The 26,343-nt window shown below is 43.2% G+C and overlaps 1 protein-coding gene across 1 annotated transcript in view; it reads left to right on the top strand.

Annotated features, from left to right (window-relative positions):
• LOC139373565 (trafficking protein particle complex subunit 9-like) overlaps nucleotides 1-26,343 on the top strand; it is a 314,072-nt gene that overhangs the window by 25,698 nt on the left and 262,031 nt on the right. The window contains exons 12-14 of the mRNA XM_071114227.1: nucleotides 3,416-3,542; nucleotides 5,853-5,998; nucleotides 14,046-14,131. Of these exons, the coding sequence (XP_070970328.1) occupies nucleotides 3,416-3,542; nucleotides 5,853-5,998; nucleotides 14,046-14,131 (359 nt within the window). The remainder of the gene's footprint in view (nucleotides 1-3,415; nucleotides 3,543-5,852; nucleotides 5,999-14,045; nucleotides 14,132-26,343) is intronic.

Here is a 26,343-nt window from a genome sequence, read left to right as displayed (position 1 = left end):
GTCGAGGTAATATGTAAATGTAGGTTGTGGTAAAGTGATTCTGTCACGGATGTTCTGTTTCCTGACATTGCTCTGCTCTTCAGTCTATCAGATGTACTCTCCTCAATGACCTCCGTCTAAAGGACATGTTTGCCTGTGAGTCCTGGATCTGAACCACAGTAGGTTCTGTCTGTGCTGCTCTGTTGCTCAGGCTCATAATGTGATATTTTGTGGCTGTCCAGGCAGGGGTGTGTAGTGGGGAACTGAGAAGTAGCCTATCCAGGAGCTTGGCTGGAGTATAGATGTATATATCTCTCTCAGCCCGCCCCTGTGGTGTGAGACCCGGCCAGCAGAGTAACTCATAGAGACATGTTTGTATGCAACTGAAGCAGCGAGGCTGAGTGATGATACAGCACGGCTCTAAACATCTTTATTGATCCAGCTACTGACTTAAAACCTGAAGGATGGGGAAGAAGAGAGGGCTGGCCTGGAGCTGGGTTATTTGTGTTATCCTCAATTAAATATTTTCTATTTAACGAGGCAAGTCCGTTAAGAACAAATTCTTATTTACAGTCATGGCCTACCCCGGCCAAACCTGGGCCAACCTGGGCCAATTGTGCGCCGCCCTATGGGACTCCCAATCACAGCCGGATGCGACACAGCCTGGAATCGATCCAGGAGATAGTGACGCCTCTACCACTGAGATGCAGTGACTTAGACCTCTGTGATACAGCCTGGAATCGAACCAGGGGCTAGTGACGCCTCTACCACTGAGATGCAGTGCCTTAGACCGCTGTGATACAGCCTGGAATGGAACCAGGGTCTGTAGTGACGCCTCTAACACTGAGATGCAGTGCCTTAGACCTCTGCGCCACTTGGGAGCCCACCACGTCTGTTCCAATCGATTCGTCCAAATTTTTAAATGTGTGTTTTTCCGAATATAGACCCATCCTATGTGTTTTAATCAAATCAACTATATCCACTGAGCTTGTCTGATGCTTGTAAGCGCACTGTTTGATGAAATAATTATGACACACAGATGACTAGTGTCTGACTGCAATTGATTTGATTGTGCTCAGACTTGCTGCGTTAAAAAAAGGTGACTGACAAGCACCCGCTGTCTCTCTCTTTGTCTCGCTCTCTCTCTGTCTGTCTGTCTGTCTCTCTGTCTGTCTCTCTTTCGTCTCTGTCTCTCTCTTTCGTCTCTGTCTCTGTCTCTCTTTCGTCTCTGTCTGTCTCTCTTTCGTCTCTGTCTCTGTCTCTCTCTTTCGTCTCTGTCTCTGTCTGTCTCTCTTTCGTCTGTCTCTCTTTCGTCTCTCTGTCTGTCTCTCGTCTCTCTGTCTCTTCGTCTCTCTCTTTCGTCTCTCTTTCGTCTCTGTCTCTCTTTCGTCTCTCTCTCTTTCGTCTGTCTCTCTTTCGTCTCTGTCTCTGTCTGTCTCTCTTTCGTCTCTCTCTTTCGTCTCTCTCTCTTTCGTCTCTTTCGTCTCTCTCTGTCTCTCTCTCCTTCACTTTGCAGTGACCACTACTGAACTTCAACATTGTTTATCTTTGCTGTCCATGTTGTTAAACCTGCAACATAATTAAAGCCATTTCTGACTGAAAGTTTCCTAAACCGAAATTCCTAATTTTGTTAATGAAAAACATTCCTTATTCCCTCAACCCTATGCATTGCATGCACATGACCTATAGGGCCTGACCTATAGCATATCATAATCACTTCAATGAATTGTTATTAACAACCTCCAAACACTTGTGACACCAAAATGGATGCGGAGGACGTGACAAATAAACTTAACAAGTTGTGGAAAATACTAGAGATGAAGGTAAGGAAGGTAGGGAGCCAGCGCTGCGAGCGTTTTGTGACTGACTAACAGGTGCTGTTACATTACAAAGTCATTTTCCTGACCGTTTGGAACAATGTAAACGACACTAAACACATCCTAAACGTACCAGGTAGTCTTTTGCAATGTTTCTTTCTTTCTGTAAAGCCTTTATTACAGCAAAGAACGGTTTTATTTGTTGTGTGCGCTAATTATTCAAGGGTTGCTTTATTTTAAAAGGAAAATGCTTGATTGTATTTCAAATCATGAATGGCTCGTGTCGTGTGTTGACAGGAACAAATTAATGATTGATTGATAGAGTAGCCTACTATATATAAGTATTGAAATATACAAACTTGAAATCATTGTCCACTTTAATAATGGAACGCTAGTCACTTTAATAATGCCACTAATAATGTTTACATATCTCGCATTACTCCTCTCATATGTATATACTGTATTCTATACCATCTACTGCATCTTAGTCTCTGCTGCTCTGTCATTACTCATCCATATATTTATATATTCTTATTCCATTTCTTTACTTAGATGTGTGTGTTTTTAGGTTTTTGTTGTGGATTTCTTTATTACTTGGTAGATATTGCTGCACGGTCGGAACTAGAAGCGTAAGTATTTCGCTAAACTCGCACCACCGTGTGTATGTGACCAATAAAATTAGATTGGATTTGAAATATAGGCCTAAGTAAGTTACGGTATTAAGAGTCAACAGGATGTCCTCTTTGGCCTACAGATGCTTATACAAGGCTGCTATACTAAGCCTGCTCATGATTATGACATTCATTATTATTACAATATTCATATTATAAAGTGTAAAGCCTTTATTACAGCATAGCAAAGATTTAAAAAAGAGCTGAATTTGTGAAGTTTATCCAACATGTTTTGGTTGCTGACGGAATCAGTAGGCTATTAAACAAAGACTTAAACAGAAGCAGGATCGGTCTTATTTCTGTAGATATATATGGATGATTTTAACAGGCCCATTTGAACAGTTAGTCTATTGATTTATAGACTTAAGTTGGCGTTTCCTCTCCTCACTTTCCTTCGACGTTTAAGGAAAGGGCTGGTTTCTTTTCTCCTAACTCCGCTGCTGCCTCTGCCACATAGGATGGTTAACTTTTGCTATTATGCACATACTGTGGCAAAACGGTGTAGGAAACAGTGCCACATCAACACCGTTGTTTCAGAACCGCGGACATCGACCGTTATCCAACGTGGGAGAAAGCACGTTTTGTTCTAAAATAACATTTTTTTTATTAGTGTTGCACCATTGTTCCGATGTAATATAACTATATACCATTTCAGTAGCACACATCTTGGTGATGGACTGTGCCACCCCCACGGCCTCCACAATGGATCAGTCCACTCAGACAGGCGCCTTGTACACCATGATTAGAATACATTTTTTTGCTACTGCTCGACTAAAATGTAAGTCGACCAAACAATCGACCAGTCGACTAAATGGGGTCAGCCCTAAAAAAAAAAAACGTTATTTTGTCTTTGTAGACATGTTTTGTTCCTTGGTGACTTGAAATGGTCAGACTGACTATCAATAATGTGCTGTACTTTTCTCACCCGACTCCTCCCCTGGTCCACAGAGAAGAAGGAGGTGACTCAGAGTCTGGAGAACTACACGTCTAAATGTCCAGGGGGAATGGAGGTTCTCACCCTGCCTGATGGCCTCAAACTGCCCCCTGTAGCCTTCACCAAGCTACCCATCATCAGGTACGTCAGTCAATCATATTTCTATCTCTCTTTCTCATCAACAGTTGTTAGGGAAGTCAGTCAAAGGCTGTGAGTGCTCTGGGTTGTCTTCGTTAGGCACAAAATCAAAATAAAGCGCTCCGAAATGGGGGCCCTCATGATGTTGCAAAACATTTTGCTGCGGTGGGCCCTAATGAACACAACCCTGGTGTCTGAACTGTCATATTCGAATTGATCTAATCAATGTACCAATGAACTCGTCATAGTTACGACACTGTTCTAACATTGAGTAACTGCTACTCTGAGTGGTGTGATTAATCAACAGACAATATTTCCTCCCTCTCAACAATGTCAGGTATTTCTGACGATGGTGTAATGATTGAAATGTAGCTCTTCTCCTCCGTCCTGGTCAGAACAGAGTTCTAGCTGTTTGAGATCTAAGTGCACATTTTACATGACACTGATTTACAGAAGCATCTACTTGTAAATGTATTTGTGGTGAAATATGACTCATTTACGTTTCAATAAAAATCAGTCTCATAAACAGAAATGAACACCACTATTAAATAGGCCTGGGTTGGCTAGTCTGGGGCTCTGTTGAATATTAGGCCTGGGTTGGCTAGTCTGGGGCTCTGTTGAATATTAGCCCTGGGTTGGCTAGTCTGGGGCTCTGTTGAATATTAGCCCTGGGTTGGCTAGTCTGGGGCTCTGTTGAATATTAGGCCTGGGTTGGCTAGTCTGGGGCTCTGTTGAATATTAGGCCTGGGTTGGCTAGTCTGGGGCTCTGTTGAATATTAGGCCTGGGTTGGCTAGTCTGGGGCTCTGTTGAATATTAGGCCTGGGTTGGCTAGTCTGGGGCTCTGTTGAATATTAGGCCTGGGTTGGCTAGTCTGGGGCTCTGTTGAATATTAGGCCTGGGTTGGCTAGTCTGGGGCTCTGTTGAATATTAGCCCTGGGTTGGCTAGTCTGGGGCTCTGTTGAATATTAGCCCTGGGTTGTCTAGTCTGGGGCTCTGTTGAATATTAGCCCTGGGTTGGCTAGTCTGGGGCTCTGTTGAATATTAGCCCTGGGTTGTCTAGTCTGGGGCTCTGTTGAATATTAGGCCTGGGTTGGCTAGTCTGGGGCTCTGTTGAATATTAGGCCTGGGTTGGCTAGTAAGGGGCTCTGTTGAATATTAGCCCTGGGTTGGCTAGTCTGGGGCTCTGTTGAATATTAGCCCTGGGTTGTCTAGTCTGGGGCTCTGTTGAATATTAGCCCTGGGTTGGCTAGTCTGGGGCTCTGTTGAATATTAGCCCTGGGTTGTCTAGTCTGGGGCTCTGTTGAATATTAGGCCTGGGTTGGCTAGTCTGGGGCTCTGTTGAATATTAGGCCTGGGTTGGCTAGTCTGGGGCTCTGTTGAATATTAGGCCTGGGTTGGCTAGTCTGGGGCTCTGTTGAATATTAGCCCTGGGTTGGCTAGTCTGGGGCTCTGTTGTTTTTGCAGCACCATGTTTAGTGGTCCATGCTTGGCTGTTGAAAAGAGCTGAAGAGTTGTTTCTGTTTGAGTTGGCCATTTTTTTATTGATGCAATTTAAGTTAATTATTTCATTTAGCCAGGAAAATAGTATTGTGTTTAGGTTACAATACGTACGTACGTACTGTTCACTCAAAACACCCATCAGAATGCTGTCCATCTTTATATTCACTTTGTCTTTCTGTTTTCTATCTTCTCTGTATCCATCTCCCCCTCTTTCTGTGGTGGCAGGGCCATTAGTAGAGCCAGGAGAGATGGAGGACATTCTGTACAGATAGAGGAATGCCTGGCTTTTCAGAGAGGTGATAAGTGCTGTGTCCACTAGCTCCAATTCACACCCCCAGAATGCTTTGCTCATTAAATGTCCTGGGCTAAGAATCTCAGGACGAAATTCACCATATGATTGGCAGAGGTGTGTGTGAGAGAGATTGGCTCAGGTCACCATGCCAAAATCCATCTAATTTTCTCTCTCTGGTCCTTTAAGGGACATGTTGAGATAAAACGAACTGTTTATCTTTCTCTCGGCCTCCATCTCCCGTCCCTTGACAAACGTCTTGACCTTAATGGCCACATGCACTCTTAAATCTCCACCCAGCACAGCCGGAAGAGGACTGGCCACCCATCAGAGCCCAGTTTCTCTCTAGGTTTTCTTACTAGGTTCCTGCCTTTCTAGGGAGTTTTTCCTAGCCACTGTGCTTCTGCATTGCTTGCTGTTTAGGATAGGCTGGGTATCTGTACAGCACGTTGTGACCTCTGCTCATGTGAAAAGGGCTTTATAAAACACATTTGGGTGATGAATTGGTTCTCTCCTCCTACAGATCAGTGAAGCTGCTGGATCTGCCCGTCAGCCTGCGCCCCCACAAACAGAAAGGCCTCCTGGAAAACAACATGTCCACCAAGAGTCCCTTCATCTACTCTCCCATCATCATGCACACCAGAGGAGAGGAGCGCAATAAGAAGATAGGTGGGCACACACACACACACACACACACACACTCACACCTTCTGAAGTTGCAGTGTCGAAGTAAAACAGTTTTAGGCCTGTTAATATTTTCATTGTAAAACATCTATAACTAACGTGATGGAGGAAATTCATCCTCTATACACGCTTGACTAATTCCATAATTAAACCAGGAGCTCCTTGTATTTCTCTGCTCTCTCTCTCTGCTCTCTCTGCTCTCTCTGCTCTCTCTCTCTCTCTGCTCTCTCTCTCTGCTCTCTCTCTCTCTGCTCTCTGCTCTCTCTCTGCTCTCTGCTCTCTCTCTGCTCTCTGCTCTCTCTCTCTCTCTGCTCTCTCTCTCTCTCTGCTCTCTCTCTCTCTCTCTGCTCTCTCTCTCTCTCTCTCTCTGCTCTCTCTCTCTCTGCTCTGCTCTCTGCTCTCTCTCTCTTTCTCTGCTCTCTCTCTCTCTCTCTGCTCTCTGCTCTCTCTCTCTCTGCTCTCTGCTCTCTCTCTCTTTCTCTGATCTCTCTCTCTTTCTCTGCTCTCATTGTCTCGTTGTTCCTGAACATTGTTTCCATTTTTTTTGACACATCAGGATGAGTTCCACTCTGGCTTCTTATAGAGTCCAACTCTCTCTCTGCTACAGTGCCAAATCAGATCAGATGGACTCAGCACAATGGCAGTTGTTAGAAGTGTTATTTAATTTTTTCAATGTACCTGAAATCCATTCCATCTTTCCCTATTCACTGTTCGTTCGTTGTAATCTCCCTTTTGAGTATAGCTGTGTCCTGTCTTGGTGTGATGTCATCTGTGCTCAGATACTGTGCTGGAGTCTGAGGCCTCATCTTTTTAGGTACAATCATTTGGCGGCAGTGGGGGAAAAAGTCCCCAACTGTCATACTTGAGTAAAAGTAAAGATGCCTTAATAGAAAATGACTCAAGTAAAAGTCACCCAGTAAAATGATTCTTGAGTAAAAGTCTAAAACTAATTGATTTAAAATATACTTAAGTATCAAAAGTAAAAGTATAAATAATTTCAAATTCCTCATTAAGCAAACCAGATGGCATGCCAGGGACACAGTCCAACACTCAGACATCATTTACAAACAAACCATTTGTGTTTAGTGAGTCCGCCAAATCAGAGGCAGTAGGGAAGACCATGGATGTTCTCTTGATAACTGTGTGAATTTGACTACTTTCCTGTCCTGCTAAGCATTCAAAATGTAAAAAGTACTTTTGGGTGTCAAGGAAAATGTATAGAGTAAAAAGTACAATATTTTCTTAAGGAATGTAGTGAAGTAAAAGTTGTCAAAAATATAAATAGTAAAGTACCAGATGCCCCCCAATAACGACTTAAGTAAAACTACTTTAAAGTACTACTTAAGTACATGTTCCTTCAAGTACTACTAAAGTACTTTACACCACTGTTTTGTCCTTCCTTATTACTTTCCTAACGGCCTGTTCTTTCGTCATGCAGCCTATATTGAACAGTGTATCATTAAACATCGGGGACACTGAGTTGTAGGATAGCGTTGTCTCCTTCCACAGCTGATTTATCAGGGTAATATCTCTGCTCCCAGACTAACAGGATTGACAGTCACCACCGGAGAACAAACAAACAATAACAAATACATTTAAATATCTATTTGATGGATAAAGTGCTTTCAGTGTTATCTAAAATTCATTGGTTTTATTTAATTGTGGCTTCCTGCCTACTCCTCTGCCTTCAGGCTCTGTGTGTGTGTGTGTGTGTTTCATCGTGCCCACTCTCCTGTCAGACTGCCCTTGTAAACGAGGAGTATTATCTTAACAGGCCCCCAATTTTGAATGAATACTCTTCTGTAATGAATTCCCAAACAAAGGGGCCAAAGGAAGGTAACACATCCCTAGGCTATGATATGAGTCACTCTTCCTATTGTTTCATACTGTCACCGGTACATCAGTTTTGGTGTTTTATGTGATCTCAGACATGGAACACACTCAACATTTGGCTGAATATTGGAGCAGCAAGAGAGATGTTTGTGTGTTGTCGTGTAATGTGTGGTGTTAGGTTAGTTGTGTAGGCGTGGTTTTGAGACCGAGAAGTCTCTAATTTTGCGAGGGCCAGATACAAGTTGTCAAAATGCCATTCTTAAGCTCATTAAATCCAGAGACTGGAGTACGATGTGGAGCTTGACGAATTGAGTCAAGAAATATCCTCTACGTTGTTGTTGATTCGGGCACGTACCTCTGAGTCTGAAGGCATGTTCCTTCACGCTGGGAAGGGCGCTATCTCTGTTGCTACCGCTTCTAATAAGGAACACTGAACCGATCAATACCACCCTGCTCACCTGCAGGGCCCTGCCCTCCCTCCCTCCCCTCCCTCCACCCTGATTTATTATTATAGAATAATCTGCTGACACAACATGAGTTTGGTTTCCTTTCTAACAAATCAATTCCTGTTTTAGTTTTCAGTTTTGCTTCGTTGCAAAAAATTAAACAACGTTAACTTTTGTTTTCTGCAGTTTGATTTTGGATAGAATGTATTATAATGCATCATAGCTGTCTGGATTAGCTGAGAATCAAACCTTTCAGGGCCGTAGAGGTTTCCACAGCCTTGGTCTCATCAGTCTCCCTCATGACTTTCACTGCCATTCATCTCAGAGCCCAGAATCAAATCAAGTGGAGCCGGCAGACGGACATTAACATTTACGTTAAAAAGTCTGTCACCAGAGACCAGACGGATGCATAGATGTTAATACTGCCGGAGGTAGGACATTTTTAGGGAAAAAAACTCAGTGTTTTTGTAGCCTTCTAACTAAAACGTTTTTCTTTAACATGCCCTGTCTACAGGGATATTACACTGGAGCAAAACAACACATGCACAGAATGTTAAGAGGTTTAGAAAGGGGGGAAAGGCGTCCTGGTCGGCAGGGTAAATACAGGTCACGCAGCCACTTCATGTACTTATAAAGCTCAGAGTTGTCCTTAAAACTGGGCTAATTTACTATCAATTAACTAGTCAGAAACCTACTTTTGGAGAGAGCTGGTTGATGCTTGGTGCTCAGTGGAATGTGCTGTATCGCACTCCATGAGTGGTTTCCTTCTGATTACTACGATATGCCAACGCTGGCACGCCCTGTTTCCCCGCCATCCATACAACTGCAGGTCTTTAAACGGTTAATGCAGCCACTCCCTCGTCTCTCCCTCTCTCTCTGACGGGGAATGAAAGTCATTAAGTCATTTGTGTGTGTGTGTGTGTGTGTGTACCTCCAGCACAGAGTAATATCTGTGTGTATTTCCTAGCTGTGCCGTCCTGTTTATATGATGTTCTATAAAGCAGATTGCTGCTGAGCCATAAAACAGAGGATTTCTGGAACAGGGAGATTGTTTTGCACATAATTGCTCTGAGACTTCGTTTTAAGAACTTCTAAGTCTCCCTGTATCCATTATGTTTATGCCTCTATCTGTTTCCGCAGTATATACGCATACAAAGAGATACGTGTGTGTGTTTGGTTTTACTATCCTTGTGGGGACCAGAAGTTCTCACAAGGATAGTAAAACAAAGAAAACTCTGAAAAATGGGAACATTTTGCCGGTCCCTACAAGGAAAAGGCATTTTTAGGTTAGGGGTAAGGGTTAGGTTAGGAGTTTGGGGTTAGGGTCAGAGGGACAGACACCGAGACGGAGCGAGTGAGGGAGCGGGAGGGTAATGGAGGGAGCGGGAGGGTAATGGAGAGAGAGTGAGCGGGAGGGTAATGGAGGGTAATGGAGGGAGCGGGAGGGTAATGGAGGGAGAGGGAGGGTAATGGAGGGAGGGAGCGGGAGGGTAATGGAGGGAGAAAGGGGTGGGGGGAGGGACGGAGGGAGCGAGACGAAGGGAGGGAGCGGGAGGGTAATGGAGGGAGCGGGAGGGTAATGGAGGGAGAGTGAGCGGGAGGGTAATGGAGGGAGAGTGAGCGGGAGGGTAATGGAGGGAGCGGGAGGGTAATGGAGGGAGCGGGAGGGTAATGGAGGGAGCGGGAGGGTAATGGAGGGAGCGGGATGGTAATGGAGGGAGAGGGGGGGTAATATAGGGTAATGGAGGGACCGGGAGGGTAATGGAGGGAGCGGGAGGGTAATGGAGGGAGCGGGAGGGTAATGGAGGGAGCGGGTGGGTAATGGAGGGAGAGGGAGCGGGGGAGTAATGGAGAGGGAGGGTAATGGAGGGAGAGGGAAGGTAATGGAGGGAGAGGGAGCGGGAGGGTAATGGAGGGAGCGGGAGGGTAATGGAGGGAGCGGGAGGGTAATGGAGGGAGAGGGAGCGGGAGGGTAATGGAGGGAGGGAGCAAGAGGTGGGGGGAGCGGGGAGGGAGCGAGACGGAGGGAGGGAGGGACTTTTTATGAAACTTACAAATCTCCTCAAATCTTTAGATGTTTATTCCTCTATTAGTTTTACATAATTTGAATCATTTTTCTTGTGTCGCTACAGGAATCCGTAGCTGCATTCTGTTGTATCTATGGAGCTCAGTAGCTGTACTGAAATGGACTCTGTTGAAATGACTGTATATAAAGCCTGCTGCTATCCTTAGGTAACAGTCCTATTTTATCTAACAGCGTGGTTTTGCTCCTCACATGAGAGCACTAAAGCCTTCGCTCTGCTCCGGGATACGATGTGATGGGGCATTGACACCAGCAGGTTCAACTCAGGTTTGCCTTCCACTGCAGAACAATTGTCTCTTTTCAAACCACGCCAACAGGCTTACTCTACTAGTAAATATTTACTGTAGGTTTGATGAGACGGTGTTTGATTTCACCAGGAAACTGAACGAGTAGTGATGAGTCAGCCTACACCCGCAGGCAATGATAGATACAGCATTACATCCATAGCAGGCCAGTGTGCTAGATTCACTCACTGTGATCCATCACTGTATGAATGTGGTCCTGAGGAGGTGAATCGACTGAACATTTATTTTGTGTGTGTGTGAGGGCGGTTAGACTGTCAGAATCAGGGCAACTGTTAGTGTTTGTTTGCCCCCCCCTGCTAACGCACTGACCCACTGTGTGTGTGCCTTCATGTGTGTGTTCGCCTTCTGTAATGCACTGTCCCTCCATTCTCAGCACGACCCAGCAATAACGTGTGTGTGTGTGTGTGTGTGTGTATGTGTGTATGGATCCGTCCTCTCAATCCTCTGCTCTGCTATTGTCCTAAACACAACCGGCTAACCGTTTACACACGGTTTCATCAGCACTTTGGTAATCATTACTCTAGTAGGAGTTGTACTGCATTTGGTAATCATTACTCTAGTAGGAGTTGTTACTGCCTTTGGTAATCATTACTCTAGTAGGAGTTGTACTGCCTTTGGTAATCATTACTCTAGTAGGAGTTGTACTGCCTTTGGTAATCATTACTCTAGTAGGAGTTGTACTGCCTTTGGTAATCATTACTCTAGTAGGAGTTGTACTGCCTTTGGTAATCATTACTCTAGTAGGAGTTGTACTGCCTTTGGTAATCATTACTCTAGTAGGAGTTGTATTGCCTTTGGTAATCATTACTCTAGTAGGAGTTGTACTGCCTTTGGTAATCATTACTCTAGTAGGAGTTGTACTGCCTTTGGTAATCATTACTCTAGTAGGAGTTGGTACAAATCTGAGTTGGTACAAACCTGTCATTCTGCCACCTAGTTAAATAAAGGTTAAAAAAATAAAGTCAGTCTTTCTTTGTCTGAATTGACGGAATTGTAATGAGCCCGACCCTGGCCTCAACATACCCAGCCAGCTTCTTACAGGTTCTGAATCTTTGATAGTGTGAGTGAAAAGCAATGAAGTCTTAGTAGAGTGTGAGTAGTTGTACTGTTTGATATCAAAGAGACAGTACAGGCCGTGTAGTTATTCCCTCTGTGTGACCCACACTGTATAAATGGTTCTGAATATAGCACTGTCCTACGACACTACAGGCCTACTCTATTTCACATGTATGTTTTATGCTCCTTTGCCCAGGCCAGCCGGCTAGCGTGTGGATGCATTATTCAACACAGCATATTACTGAGAGCTCTAGGTCAGCATTCACTAGAACCAACATCTGCAGAGCCTCCTCTCTTTTCTGTTCGGTTCGCTCCATCCTCTTTGGCAATGACAAGGAGTGGATTGTCAGCTAATGAGACTGGTACTCAGGCTAGCAACACTCCACCACATGATTAATATTCACCCTGAGGTTCTGAAGTGCTGAACCTTCCTGCTCTCTCTTTAATCTGGAATGAATGAATGGCCAGGAGCCTCGAGGTACGGAGGGAGGCTAGGAGGCTAGGATGTGTCCCAAACGGCACCGTGTTCCCTTTTTATATTGCACTACCTTTGACCAGGGATTAGGGAAGAAGTGCATGTAAAGGAAGTAGGGTGCCATTTGGGACACGAGGAGAAGGTTGCAGCTCAGCTCTCCTCAGCTCTTTCAGAGGCATATTTCACATGGAATTGGCTCTGTGAGGAGGACACCTGAGAGGCAGACCTAAGGTTGTGAGAGAGGCTCATTTGACCATTTATATTATATAGACACCCTGCTTCTCCTTCTTTTTGCTTCGGACTAAAGTTTTAATTTCCCAAGGTGCACCCCGGTAGTTTACTTTACTCTCCATAAACCCTATTAACCCACCAGGTCCTGGGCTCAGAGAATGGAGATGGAAGTGTGTGTGTGCGAGCGTGTGCGTTTTGTCCGTGGCTTAGGCTCAGCCAGGCCCTCTAGTGAGAGCGTTCGCTGCGTTTTAGAGATTGGACTGTCGAAACGGAGATGGAAGACTGTAATGTGTTTGGTAACAGAGCTGTTTCCCACCTGTGTCATTATAGTCTCCATTTCAGAATCCCCTTCATATGATAACTTCCTCCACTGCCAAATAACACTTCTGCTCTGTCTCCCCTGACAGGCTAGTGAATGATCTGTCGAATGGAAATCCTCTTGTATCTCATTATACAGTCTGTCAAGCTACTTTCTAATAGCACAATCCTGTTTAATGTTAGTGTGAACCACAGGAGGTCATGATAAGCACTGGCTAGAGACTAAAATGATTAATGTTGGCCATTTGTAAGGAATAGAAAGATAAATGCGTACATTACAAATAATCATGTAGCACGTCAGTGAATCCACTATATTCAATTGTTGCAAATGCTGAAAAAAAACTTTTCTGCCGAGACGCGCTTTTAAATGGATTGTCATTGGCCCAATGACTGGAAGTCTATGGGAACAGCTAGCATGTCATTGCGCTAACGCTGGTAGCAATGAACCCACTACCCTTGCCACCACTGCTGAACAAAAAAAAACCTAGGGGAAACACTGCACGTGCTTTGCTTTAATGATCTCTTCAGTCTACTAATAGTAATATAATCTGGTGGTCATTAGAGGATGAACTTGGTTGCCTCTCATTCTGTCAACTGAACTGACCCTGAAACAGATCCTTTACATTTTCCTGAGCAGCTCTCACCGACAACACTTGAATGTAATTGGTTTTTAGTTGCCTCAAATCAACTGTTTCTGCACGGGCTAATGGAATACGAAACGGAATTTACATATTTGCAGAGAGCCAACCAAACAATCTATACAAAGAAATATATATTTACGGTTTATTTGCTTTATTAAAGTCATGAATTATTAACTTGTCTGTCTGTGCTTGAGGCACCATGGAGTCATTATTTTAATCAAACAATGTTTTTAATTGCAATGGAAATACTCTGGCATCTTGTAAATAAAGCTATACACTTAACAATCCGTATTTCTCCTTCCACATTATTTACACATCCCTGAATCCCATTCACATATTATTACTCATACACACACAATTATATATTTGTGAGCTATTTTCTGACTTTAATGAACAGACAGAGAGGGGATGACATTGGGGAAAGGTCAGTCGGCCCGATCGAACATACTGTGTGCTGACACCATAGATGTGTGCCGTAGGCTGGGGCTTAGACCTCTGGACCAACCTAGGCCACACCCACATACTTGTACTCATATTTGTCTGTGTGTTCCATGTACATTTATACACCCTTGTGGCGCAGATATGTAACGCATCAGCTCCTCCTGGTCTGAGATTCACTCGGATGCATTGTTCTACCTCCTCAGAGTTCCAGTGGGTCCAGGGAGAAGTGTGTGAGGTCCAGCTGATGGTCTACAACCCCATGCCCTTTGAACTCCGTGTGGAGCACATGGTGAGTGAAGCATTACTTCTGGATGCTACAACCACGCAATGACTTGGTGAAAGTCCCTGAGAAGATGTTGTCATGGCCTCTCGGGGGGGGTAAACTTTCCTCATCACATTACATTAGGGGCAAGCCATTCAACTGTGATAATGTCTTGTAGTTATCTTTGATGACCTCATTAAAGTCTAGCTAAAAGCCCTGTTCTGACACTTTAATGCAGTCATGATGGTACAGGACTGGGCCAGAACAAACTGAGCCATCCTTCTCCCTTGACACTAAGCGCACTGGAACAATGTAGGACGCTTGAACCCATGTGGTGCTATTACGGTTTATAGTTCTCATGCTAGCTATCCTCACTGTCAGTGTAGAGTGCTTCTCTAATAGTAAGGTAAGTGAGAGGAAATACCCTTTCACTCTCCTCTCCATGTTAGTCAACTCTTAAAAAGGCCCATCGCCATCAGAAAGGGAGACAAGTGTAAACATATTGCTTTAAGAAACAATATGTAACTTTATGGCCGACCCGACCATATTCACATAGAAATATGTGTTATAGAGCTGTCGTTCTTATTGAAAGCAAGTCTAAGAAGCGGTAAATCTGTTTTATGTGTGCCATTTCAAATCTTCCCGTTCTTAATTTCCAAACAGTTTCAAACAGCTGAAAATACAATATTTTTGCTTATGGAAAATATATTTCACAGCGGTTTAGATGATAAAATGATTCTCTGCACTAAACTTGCTTGTTTTGTCACAAACTGAAATTTAGAATTAGATTTTTTAGGATTAGAATTCTAAACTATTAGAATTTTAGCAACCAGGACATGGCGGAGCGATTTCTGCATAGTGCATCTTTTAATAGCTGCTTAATGATTGCAGCCTTTTTAGTCCTCAGCAATTCCATCAATAACCTTTTTTTAAAGGACTTTACAGCTCTACCACCCTCTTCTCCAGCGCAATCTATCACTCCATTGGTATTGTTTCTTATTCTCTGTCTCTCTGTCACGGATGCACTCAGTCTCACACACGTGAATTGTCTTTCTTGATATCTGTAAAGGTTCAGGCTCTCTCAGGATCACAGATTCCTTTGATTGTTGAGTCGAACCTCTTTGCTACTCGTTGGAAGTGTTTCTTAACGGATGCACTGATGTGGCACAGACGGCATTTGAGATGCACAACAATCATCTGACTCGGTCTGTCACACACACACACACACACACACACACACACACACACACACACACACAAATAACTTCACGAGGCGCTGCTCGCTGTGTGCCGTCTGCTGGAACTGATGCAGCCTTTAATTGGACACTAGAGCGCAAATAGCCATGGAAGGGGGTGTGTGTGTGTAATGTCTTGACTGTGCACAATGACAGGAGCCCCAGGGTCTGTCATGTCCGAGGTGTTTCTGTATGTACCTGGATGGGTCTGAGTAATTCTCAATCTCTGGCGTTGTCAGAGCAGAACTAATAATTTGTGTGTGTTTAAAACACGTGTTTTGGAGAGGCGGGAGAGTGGGATGGTCAAACGGCGATCAGGAATTATTACTTTCTTTGCTGTTGAGGGGGTCCTAGAACTGTCACTTAGCCAGTGAAGAGACACACACACACATCATTAGCCACTGACTCACCACCTGCGGATGGATAGATGGAGGTACAGAAGGAGACAGAGACCCCCTCCTGTTCTACTTCCATGGCAGCTGGTCGCTTTAGGTGGTACAGTCCAGCTGTCATGCAGGGTGACTTGGCTTAAACACAAACTGATGTTCATCCTGACCTGACCTGACCTGAGTTCACACAGTATGTTTTCTTTTCAGTACTTTAGCTGCACTTGATTTGAGGATTCTTGGCACAATGGAACCAACGGAATATCAACTCTCCACCCAGGGCTTTTACTTGTGACTTATAGTTCAATGTCATAACATACTTTATATGGGCAAATTAAATGAATAGACTATAAAGGAAAGTTTACAGACTTGTGTAGTGAGTTGATACAATTCCAAGGCTTTTACTTGTGTAGTGAGTTGATACAATTCCAGGGCTTTTACTTGTGTAGTGAGTTGACACAATTCCAGGGCTTTTACTTGTGTAGTGAGTTGACACAATTCCAGGGCTTTTACTTGTGTAGTGAGTTGATACAATTCCAGGGCTTTTACTTGTGTAGTGAGTTGATACAATTCCAGGGTTTTTACTTGTGTAGTGAGTTGACACAATTCCAGGGCTTTTACTTGTGTAGTGAGTTGACACAATTCCAGGGCTTTTACTTGTGTAGTGAGTTGACACAATTCCAGGGCTTTTACTTGTATAGTGAGTTGACACAATTCCAGGGCTTTTACTTGTGTAGTGAGTTGACACAATTCCAGGGCTTTTACTTGTGTAGTGAGTTGACACAATTCCAGGGCTTTTACTTGTGTAGTGAGTTGACACAATTCCAGGGCTTTTACTTGTGTAGTGAGTTGATACAATTCCAGGGCTTTTACTTGTGTAGTGAGTTGACACAATTCCAGGGCTTTTACTTGTGTAGTGAGTTGACACAATTCCAGGGCTTTTACTTGTGTAGTGAGTTGACACAATTCCAGGGCTTTTACTTGTGTAGTGAGTTGACACAATTCCAGGGCTTTTACTTGTGTAGTGAGTTGATACAATTCCAGGGCTTTTTACTTGTGTAGTGAGTTGATACAATTCCAAGGCTTTTACTTGTGTAGTGAGTTGACACAATTTTCAGAATTTACACGTAAATTAGTCTCCATGGGAAACTTAAGATATAGAAACTGTAAATAACTTATTAATAAGAAATACGTTTTTTTGTGTGATTTTATTTCAATTATTCAACAGAACAGATACAATACAGCAAGAGTAGATACTACAAGAAAAGGTCATTCAACCCTCCCTACCCGACGAAATAAATTATATATTAAAACAATAACAAATAATAAATAAATTAGAATAGTAATAATACTAATAATGACTTAAAGAAGACAAATGACAAGAGATCCCAACATAGACATAAAACATTAGAAACAGTACATTACAGAGAGACAACAGCTACATCGATCTACATCAATCTACATCAATCTACATCCATCTACATCAATCTACATCCATCTACATCCATCTACATCCATCTACATCCATCTACATCCATCTACATCCATCGACAAGCTCACACCCACCAACCCCAATGGAAGTATTTACATATTGTCCAGAGAGGGTTGCCATATTTTCACCAAGTAGTGGATTTATTTCATTGATTTCTTAAAGGAAGGGTCATCTTTTCCATACGACTACACTTATTCATTTCAGAGAGCCGTCTTGTACTTGGGAGAGGAGAATCTGATTTCTGTGTCAATGCAACACATTTTTTTGCAGGGTGATTTCTGTACATTTGATGTTGAAGTTATTCCTCATTTGGGAAGTTACCCAGAAGGCATATTTCAGGGCCAAGTGGGAAAGGCACCTCCATAATAAAGGTCAGAGTCACAAACATCATGCCAGAAGGCTTGTCATTTAGTACACTGACAAGTACAATGACAAAAATTCATAAAAGTGCCTTCTGTTGTTTCACATCGAGAACCCCATTTCTGATATTTCAGGGTGATGTCTATGTAACCTCTTGAGGTGTCAGAGTAGGTGGAGAAAGTTGTAATGTAGAAGTCTGTCTGGAGTTGATGGTTGCTTTGGCACTATCTTGGCATAGGTCCAACCAGAGACCCTCATCAATTAAAATATTCAAATCAGAATCCCTTCGCTCTGTTGACTTATGTACATCTGGTTTTGGGCGTTGTTGCACTGGCAACGAGTCCACTCTGGATATACATCTATATGAGTCATGGTTGTCATGGTGTTCAATACTTGGAGATGTATCACTCTCTATCAATAGTGTTTCTGAGAAGGTTTCTTCCCTGTAAATAAGAAAATAACTGATTATTGCATAAGTGATAATTGTCATAAGTACCCCATCTCTATAACAGTGTTCTACATGCCTTATCCCCTTCTCATGCCACTGTTCAACATTTTGGCAGGAGTCTGTTTTGCCACAGGGGTGTTTTGGGTGTCACGTCTTGTTTCATACCAAGATCTTACTAAATTGATGGTACAGGGATTGCTCATTTTTGTTGATATAGTCTTGGGGATCCACTTGTAGATACTATTACTCCCAACCTCTTCATTAAGAGCAAACATTTCCATCTGAGTCCAAGAAAGGGCTGGTTCAGTTTCAATTGAGATGGAAATTAATCTAATTTGCCCTGCCCAGTAATACATCTTGAAATTTGGTAGGCGGAGACCTCCTAGACCGTAATCCCTTATGGTCTTGTTAAGGAACTTAAAGAAACTCTCAGGTAGGGATATGTGTAAAGATTGATATAGGTACATCATCTTAGGCAGAACGTTCATCTTTAATACAGCTAATTCGCCCAAATAATATAAGAGGCAGATCTATCCATCTATTCAAGTCATCCACCGCCTTCTGAACCAAGACAGAGTAGTTAAAGCTTGTACAAATGTCTTAAGTCATTATCAACTGTGATTCCTAGATATTTGAAGATATTTGAACCCCTCTGTCGACCATCTGAAGGGACCTGTTCGTTCACAGATGCTGTAGTCAAAGTGGAAGTATTTCACTTTTGTCCATGTTGACTTTGTAACCTGATATGGAGCTGTATGAACCCAACAGCGGCTAGTTTTCAGAGGGATCCCAAGTCCGTACGGGAGTTGCAGCGATGAGACAAGACTGTAATTACTACCAATTGGATACAACGAAATTGGGGAGAAAAATCCATTCCATCAGAAGTGTATAACTTCAAATAGTATTGTTTAAAATAATAATTCATCTCTAATGGGTTGTGAGATACTTGACCGTTCTGTGTTTCAATACAGTTGATGGTTTTCAAATTCTTCTCAGCTTTTATCTGCCAGGCCAAGACTTTGTGTTTTCTCCCGCAATTTATAATATCTTTGCCTAGTTATAAGAATAGCCTTTTCAGTTTTGTACTTAGGGTATTTCAGTGTTTTTATTCAGCAATGAGTGGTATTTAGAGACAGAGTTTTGGTGTTCTTTTTGAGACCTTTGGTTACTACATGATTCCATGTGTTATTTCATAGTTTTTATGTCTTCACTAATATTCTACAATGTAGAAAATAGTAAAAATAAAGAAAACACATACTCATTCAAGGGTTTCTAAAACTTTTGACCGGTAGTGTATACAGAGTACAAAACTTTTGGGAGAGGACGGACAGTTTGTTTCACAGAACATTTTTATTTGGACAAAATTCTGCCTCTTTCAAAAGAGTTGGATTTAGGCGCCGTCCCTTGAACTCCATCCGGCATCCAAACAGAAAGTGTGAGGGGAGAATGATCTGAGATATAGTTCTGGATAAATACTCAGTTTCCACAACTCTACGGGTTACCTGTGCTGAAAGGAGAAAATAATCAATCCGGGTATGAACGTTCTGCGAGCAGGAGTAGAATGAGTAATCCCTATCTTGTGGGTGGAGCTGTTTCCATGTGTCTTTCAAATGTACGTCTTTCATAAATGAAAGATTGCGTTTGTCTGACTAAGTCAATGAGGTTGCTTTAGTTGAGGATCTATCCAGAATCGGATCCAGACTAATTAAAGTCGCCCCCAACTAAGAGTGTTACCTGATATTCCGTTACCTTGAGGAACATATCTTGAATAAAATGATGATAATCATAATTAGGTGCATATACATTAAACAAAGGTCCAACTTTCAGAATACATTCTGCCATGGGCCACTACATAATATCCCAGATCCCAGTGGTTCAATAATTGTTTTTGTCACACAGAAGGGTCAATTCTTATTAATCAACACAGCTACTCCTGGTGTCTTTGTGTTATATAAAGAGGCAAAGACCTGTCCTACCCATTCCCTCTAACCTTTTATGTTCTGCCCCTGTTAGATGTGTTTCTTGTATGAACACAACGTCAGTCTTCAGCTTTTTCAGGTACATAAGCACTCGTTTTCTTTTAACAGGTCCGCTCAGTCCATTAACGTTTAATGATGTTTGATTTACTGTCTTAGCCATATTGTTCACCCATTTACATAAATGTAAATGTCAGGGGTATGTCCAATAAGGGTGTGGGATATTCTATTGCCTATTTTCTGAGAAGCTTGTAGTTAAACACATATTATAAAGGGAAGGTCTCTCTCAAAACACTACTGTAATATAAAGTAAACAAAACACTACTGTAATATAAAGTAAACAAAACACTACTGTAATATAAAGTAAACAAACAATTCCCCTCCTCCACCCCAAATGCTGTTCTTGAACGCGCCCAGCAGAAATCCCACCTGTAGTGGAGCTACAGCATCTACAGCATCGCTATTCCTAAATTACATTTCTAACATGAAGGCAAATGTGAACCTGGAGCTCGAGCCCAGTAAATTGACAAAAATAGAGAATTCTTCACCCACCCTTTATATGATGAAAGTCAAAAACAGTAACGGTTGTCCTGATCCCAACACACCTACCTTGACAGGAAGCTAAATATAAGACGTCATGGCTTAGCCATATGAAAAGGTCTAACAAATCTTATTGACGTTTTAAATAACTTAAAAACAATGTCACTTTGGTAAAAACCTAGTTTGTTTACATGGATATTTGGATCTTACCTTATTGATCTGTCAGTAAGCTATAGTATAATCCATCAAAGCAGTCCTACCAGATATATGCAAGTAATAAGGCAGACTAGTGGGACACAGCCCAGCTAACAGGGAAACGAACCCTGTCCGCTAGCCAATCAACCATGTCCTGAGCTGGTCGCCTGCAGTCCGCGGAGAAAAGGTTGAAGCAGCGCAAAGGGAATGTTCTTGGAGGTCAGTTATTTTTTTTCCACCTGGTTGAATTCCTTCCTGCGTTTGACCCTCCCGGGACTCATGTCGGGAAATAATGTAATCTCCTCCCCGTTGTGTCGGATCACTCCTCCTTGAAATGTTTGGCTACCGTTCTGAGAACTTTCTCTCTGTCCTGGTACCTTAGCAACTGAACGAGGAAGGGTTGTTGGTTCTGATCAGCGGATGGGGACCTGTTTGGCTGCTCGATAACCAAGGGTTAAGCAAAATGTTCTTTGCCCAGTAGGGAGGGGATAATGGCAGCAAAGGGGTCTCACAGCCCTTGCGGAGGCTGTTAATTGTAATGTTGCTTCGCCTACTGTCGTTTTCCAAATGGTCGACCTTATTCATCAGGCGAAGAAAGCGTAACAGGCTGAAGAAATTCGGCTTGGCCCCTAAGACCCTCACTTTTACAGATGCACTATTGAGAGCCTCCTGTCGGGCTCTATCACCGCCTGGTACGGCAACTGCACCGCCCGTAAACTGCAGGGCTCTCTAGAGGGTGGTGCGGGGGAACACTGCCTTCCAGGACACCTACATCACCCGATGTCACAAAGGCCAAAAAGATCATCAAGTGCATCAACCACCTGAGCCACAGCCAGTTCCCCCTGCTGTCATTCAGAAAGTGAGGTCAGTATAGGTGCATCAACCACCTGAGCCACAGCCAGTTCACCCTGCTGTCATTCAGAAAGTGAGGTCAGTATAGGTGCATCAACCACCTGAGCCACAGCCTGTTCACCCTGCTGTCATTCAGAAAGTGAGGTCAGTATAGGTGCATCAACCACCTGAGCCACAGCCAGTTCACCCTGCTGTCATTCAGAAAGTGAGGTCAGTATAGGTGCATCAACCACCTGAGCCACAGCCAGTTCACCCTGCTGTCATTCAGAAAGTGAGGTCAGTATAGGTGCATCAACCACCTGAGCCACAGCCAGTTCACCCTGCTGTCATTCAGAAAGTGAGGTCAGTATAGGTGCATCAACCACCTGAGCCACAGCCTGTTCACCCTGCTGTCATTCAGAAAGTGAGGTCAGTATAGGTGCATCAACCACCTGAGCCACAGCCAGTTCACCCTGCTGTCATTCAGAAAGTGAGGTCAGTATAGGTGCATCAACCACCTGAGCCACAGCCTGTTCACCCTGCTGTCATTCAGAAAGTGAGGTCAGTATAGGTGCATCAACCACCTGAGCCACAGCCTGTTCCCCCTGCTGTCATTCAGAAAGTGAGGTCAGTATAGGTGCATCAACCACCTGAGCCACAGCCTGTTCACCCTGCTGTCATTCAGAAAGTGAGGTCAGTATAGGTGCATCAACCACCTGAGCCACAGCCAGTTCACCCTGCTGTCATTCAGAAAGTGAGGTCAGTATAGGCATCAACCACCTGAGCCACAGCCTGTTCACCCTGCTGTCATTCAGAAAGTGAGGTCAGTATAGGTGCATCAACCACCTGAGCCACAGCCTGTTCCCCCTGCTGTCATTCAGAAAGTGAGGTCAGTATAGGTGCATCAACCACCTGAGCCACAGCCTGTTCACCCTGCTGTCATTCAGAAAGTGATCAAGTGAGGCAGTATAGGTGGAGCCACAGCCTGTTCATCACAGAAAGTGAGGGACTCTGAGCCACAACCCTGCTGCCATCAGACTGTTAAATAGCCATTACTAGCCGGTCTCCACCCAGTACCCTGCCCTGAACTTAGTCACTGTCACTAGCCACCCGGTCACTCAACCCTGAACCTTAGAGGCTGCTGTCCTATGTACATAGATATGGAATCACAGGTCAATTTAATAATGGAACATAATGTTTTACTAATTTCACCGGTGTATATACTGTATTCTACTGTATTCCAGTCAATGCCACTCTGACATTGCTCATACTAATATTTATAGATCTCTTAATTCCATTCTTTTACTTTTCGATTGTGTGTGTTTGTGAATTGTTAGATATGACTGTACTGTTAGACCTAGGAACACAAGCAGTTAGCTACAGTGGTTCTTCCTTTTAAAAGAAAGTTGTGGCGTACTGCAGCACGGCTTGCAGGGTGCCACAGATTTCTATGGCATGTTATTTAAATGTCAGCCATTGTTGCCAGAATGACGCAGTTTACCACAATCTGCCACCATCTACCACAAACGGTCGCGGCATAAGCTCAAAACTTTTAAAGGAAGAACCACTGTTCACCCGCAATATGTGTGTGCCACTGTACCAATCAAATTTGAGTTGATTTTGATTCGTCGATTTTGATTATTATAATTTTTTCTAATACATGCAACTTAAGTTTCATAAAGACTTAAAAACTTAAAAATAACTCATGCTGGCACAATGCTGGAACATAACTAATGAAATTACAGTTAACACAAATGTACACTTAACCCAGTATAAGCTAAGGTATAGACTTTATCTCACGAGACAACACAAACTAATTCTACAGCACAATGGCAGTCATGTCTTAAGTGTAAAACTAACAATGATGCAATAATCCATGCCCTTCTGGAAACTCTAAAGTTATGGGCGGAGTTAGAAAATTGGCTGTCAGAAGCATTACAATGTACATTTTCAAGACATGGCATATGAGGTTGCAACCTGATAGGTTGGACGATACTTTTCTCGTCAATCATCCTGAAGAAACATATACTTAACTGTAAATCAACCAATCCTCCATTGTTAACACAAGGTCAAAAGCTTTGTATAAATGTTGAAAGTGCGTGGGGGAAGGAGAGAAACAAAATCAGCAGAGAGTGATAGGGGGGTAAGGTGGGTCTGGTCTGGAGTGATGTGGATGTTTGTGTTCGTCTCTCTGTATGTTGTCGTTTGTATGTCTGTTTTGTATTGTAAAAAAAAAGAGGAACCAATGGAAAAGTCCCAAAAGTGCAAACCCCATCCATCTGTCACTCCAGGCAGGTCAATCAGACTTTAGGTTTTTGAAAGAAATGGTATAGTATTTGAACCCATGCAGGCTGCTTCCTCACCCCATGCCGGGACCATGGAGAGGTGGAGGGGATAGATGGAGGGAGGGAGGGAGAGGTCAATCCATCCACCTCATGTAAAGTTACTTTTGACCGTCTGCTTCTCCCAACTTCCAACTCTTTCTGTCACTCACACGAGCACACACACACACACACACACACACACACACACACACACACACACACACACACACACACACACACACACACACACACACAAGGGCACTTTCCTGCCTCCCCGTCTGTCTCGCCTGCTACCAAGGTGACCTGGCTGGCAGTTGGGCAGCCCTTCTTCTCAGTCTCCACACGACTCCTGCATTAGTACCAGCTCTGCTTTGTTCCATATCGATTTACAATTCAAGTGCTGCACTTACTGCCCCCTCTCATTTTCACAGCGGCTGCCAATGCCAACAGGTTTATACCCCCTACCCCCCCTTCTTATAAACAAATCAATCTCACCTTGGATAGGCATGTAGGTGGTTATTTTCACGAGTGGGAAATGAAGTTGTTAGCAAACTTGTATTGATCTCTTAGTTGTTAGATTATGAGTTTAGCTAAAAGTGGTATCACTTGGTTGAATGTTACTGGTATACATCAGTGGTGGCTGGTGACTTGAAGAATTGAGGGTGGGAGACTCATGGTATAGGCGCAGAATGCACGGAGACCACAAAGTGTGTTTCAAAAATCAACAAAGACTAATTATTTTAACCCAAAGCATTTAATAAAGACATTTATAGTACAACATTATGGGAAAGGGGAATGTGTGGGCTACTTACAGTTTTGGGAAGGGATCACAGCAGTGATTGAAAGAGGGCATGAGTTGAGGTGTTCAGAGGCTTGTGCAGGACAGAATTTTACTGGGAAGACAAACAATAATAGAATACGCTACACAGTTAGATAAAATAGCTAAGAATGAGTTAGTCCAAGCAAGGAGTAAATTCACTATTATGTAATATTGTGATTGTGTATGTGATTGACTCTACATACAGTAATGAGAGAAAATTGATAGGGGTACTCTGTGCTTGGAGAGGAAACATTCAATGTGCCAGTGGATGAGTGGGCACATGAGACGTCGTGGCTTCAGTTCATGTCAGGAGAAAGTTGACGCTGGTAGTGGAGTGGAGTGGTCATCACCTCTTAATCGGGGAAAATGAGGGGACTTGGCTGTAAATACAAATAGCAGATACATTCCATTACAGCTGCGCCATCATAGGTTTGGACAACGAGAATCTCTATGAAGCTATACTCGGACATCTCAAATGTCATAAAGTCAAACACCCACTTGACACATCAAAGTAGCCCAAGAAACGTTCCTGAATAAAGCCCTGATCACCCACATACCTGATGATAACTGACAACTGCAAGCAGACTGGTGGCACCATAGGACCCAGAGTGGCGGGGCAATTGTTACCCCCTGGGGCATGGAGTTTTTCCTTATATGTTACCATATAATTTGACAGTGATTAATCAGTTGTAAAAAGGTTTTGTATGGGCTATGGTGGGGCCAGTTTTTTATGATAAAATCACATGGTTTAAAAAAACTCCTGTCCCTGGGGGGGATGAATACCCTCTCAAACTGCAGCTACCTTATATTTGTTCATATCAATTATATTTAGACTAGATTAGGAGGGGAGATTTCCTCTACCCAGACACATAGACAACAACAGACAATATAACTCACAGGGCTGAGCTTGCTTTATGCGTGTTTGTATCATGCAGGCCTATGCATCTGCAGGCCTTGTAAAAAAAAAATGACTCACATCTGCCATCACGATTATGTTGATTGATTCATTCCAGGTAATCATTTTGGGTGAAAACCTATAGGCAGTCCAGACAGCCCAATGGTGAATATAATCTCAATTTGATCACATTCACATTTTCTCCTGACACACAAATGGACTATAAATACATAACGTTACCAATTAGTTTTCCAGACCAGATGGACAGCGCACATAGGCTGCATGCAGCTGCTCTTATTAGTAGCCTACAGTTGATCAGACTGAAAAGTTGTCTCGTTTTCGTCCCATACAGCATGTCAGATTTCTAATGTTTAGGTGTAGCCTAGACTGCTGCAACATTTATGTCGTGAGTTTTTACTTGTGTCTGTCCGGAGTGATTGTGTTACCATTGCTGTTCAATAAATACCGGAAGAAAGTGCAAAGCCTACTTGAGTGCACGGACAAAATGTGCTGCGTCAAACTCTCTAATCTAACTTTTAATGGATGATGCGATGGAAGCTATCAAATCATTCGGAACGGTTTGCAACATCCCCGAAAAGATGTTCAGCATGTAAAGCATGCAATTACAGGCAGCTTGATGATAGGCTCCCTGTTAACCAGCTATACATTTGATAACAGTTGGTATTGAACGCCCTCACCTTTCATCCTTCTACATGAAACTGATCTCAGGCAGAGGT

The sequence above is a fragment of the Oncorhynchus clarkii genome, chromosome 18 (assembly GCF_045791955.1).
Source record: "Oncorhynchus clarkii lewisi isolate Uvic-CL-2024 chromosome 18, UVic_Ocla_1.0, whole genome shotgun sequence".
Lineage (NCBI taxonomy): Eukaryota > Metazoa > Chordata > Actinopteri > Salmoniformes > Salmonidae > Oncorhynchus > Oncorhynchus clarkii.
The sequence above is the reverse complement of the archived record's forward strand: the minus strand, read 5'-3'. Positions and strand labels throughout refer to the sequence as shown.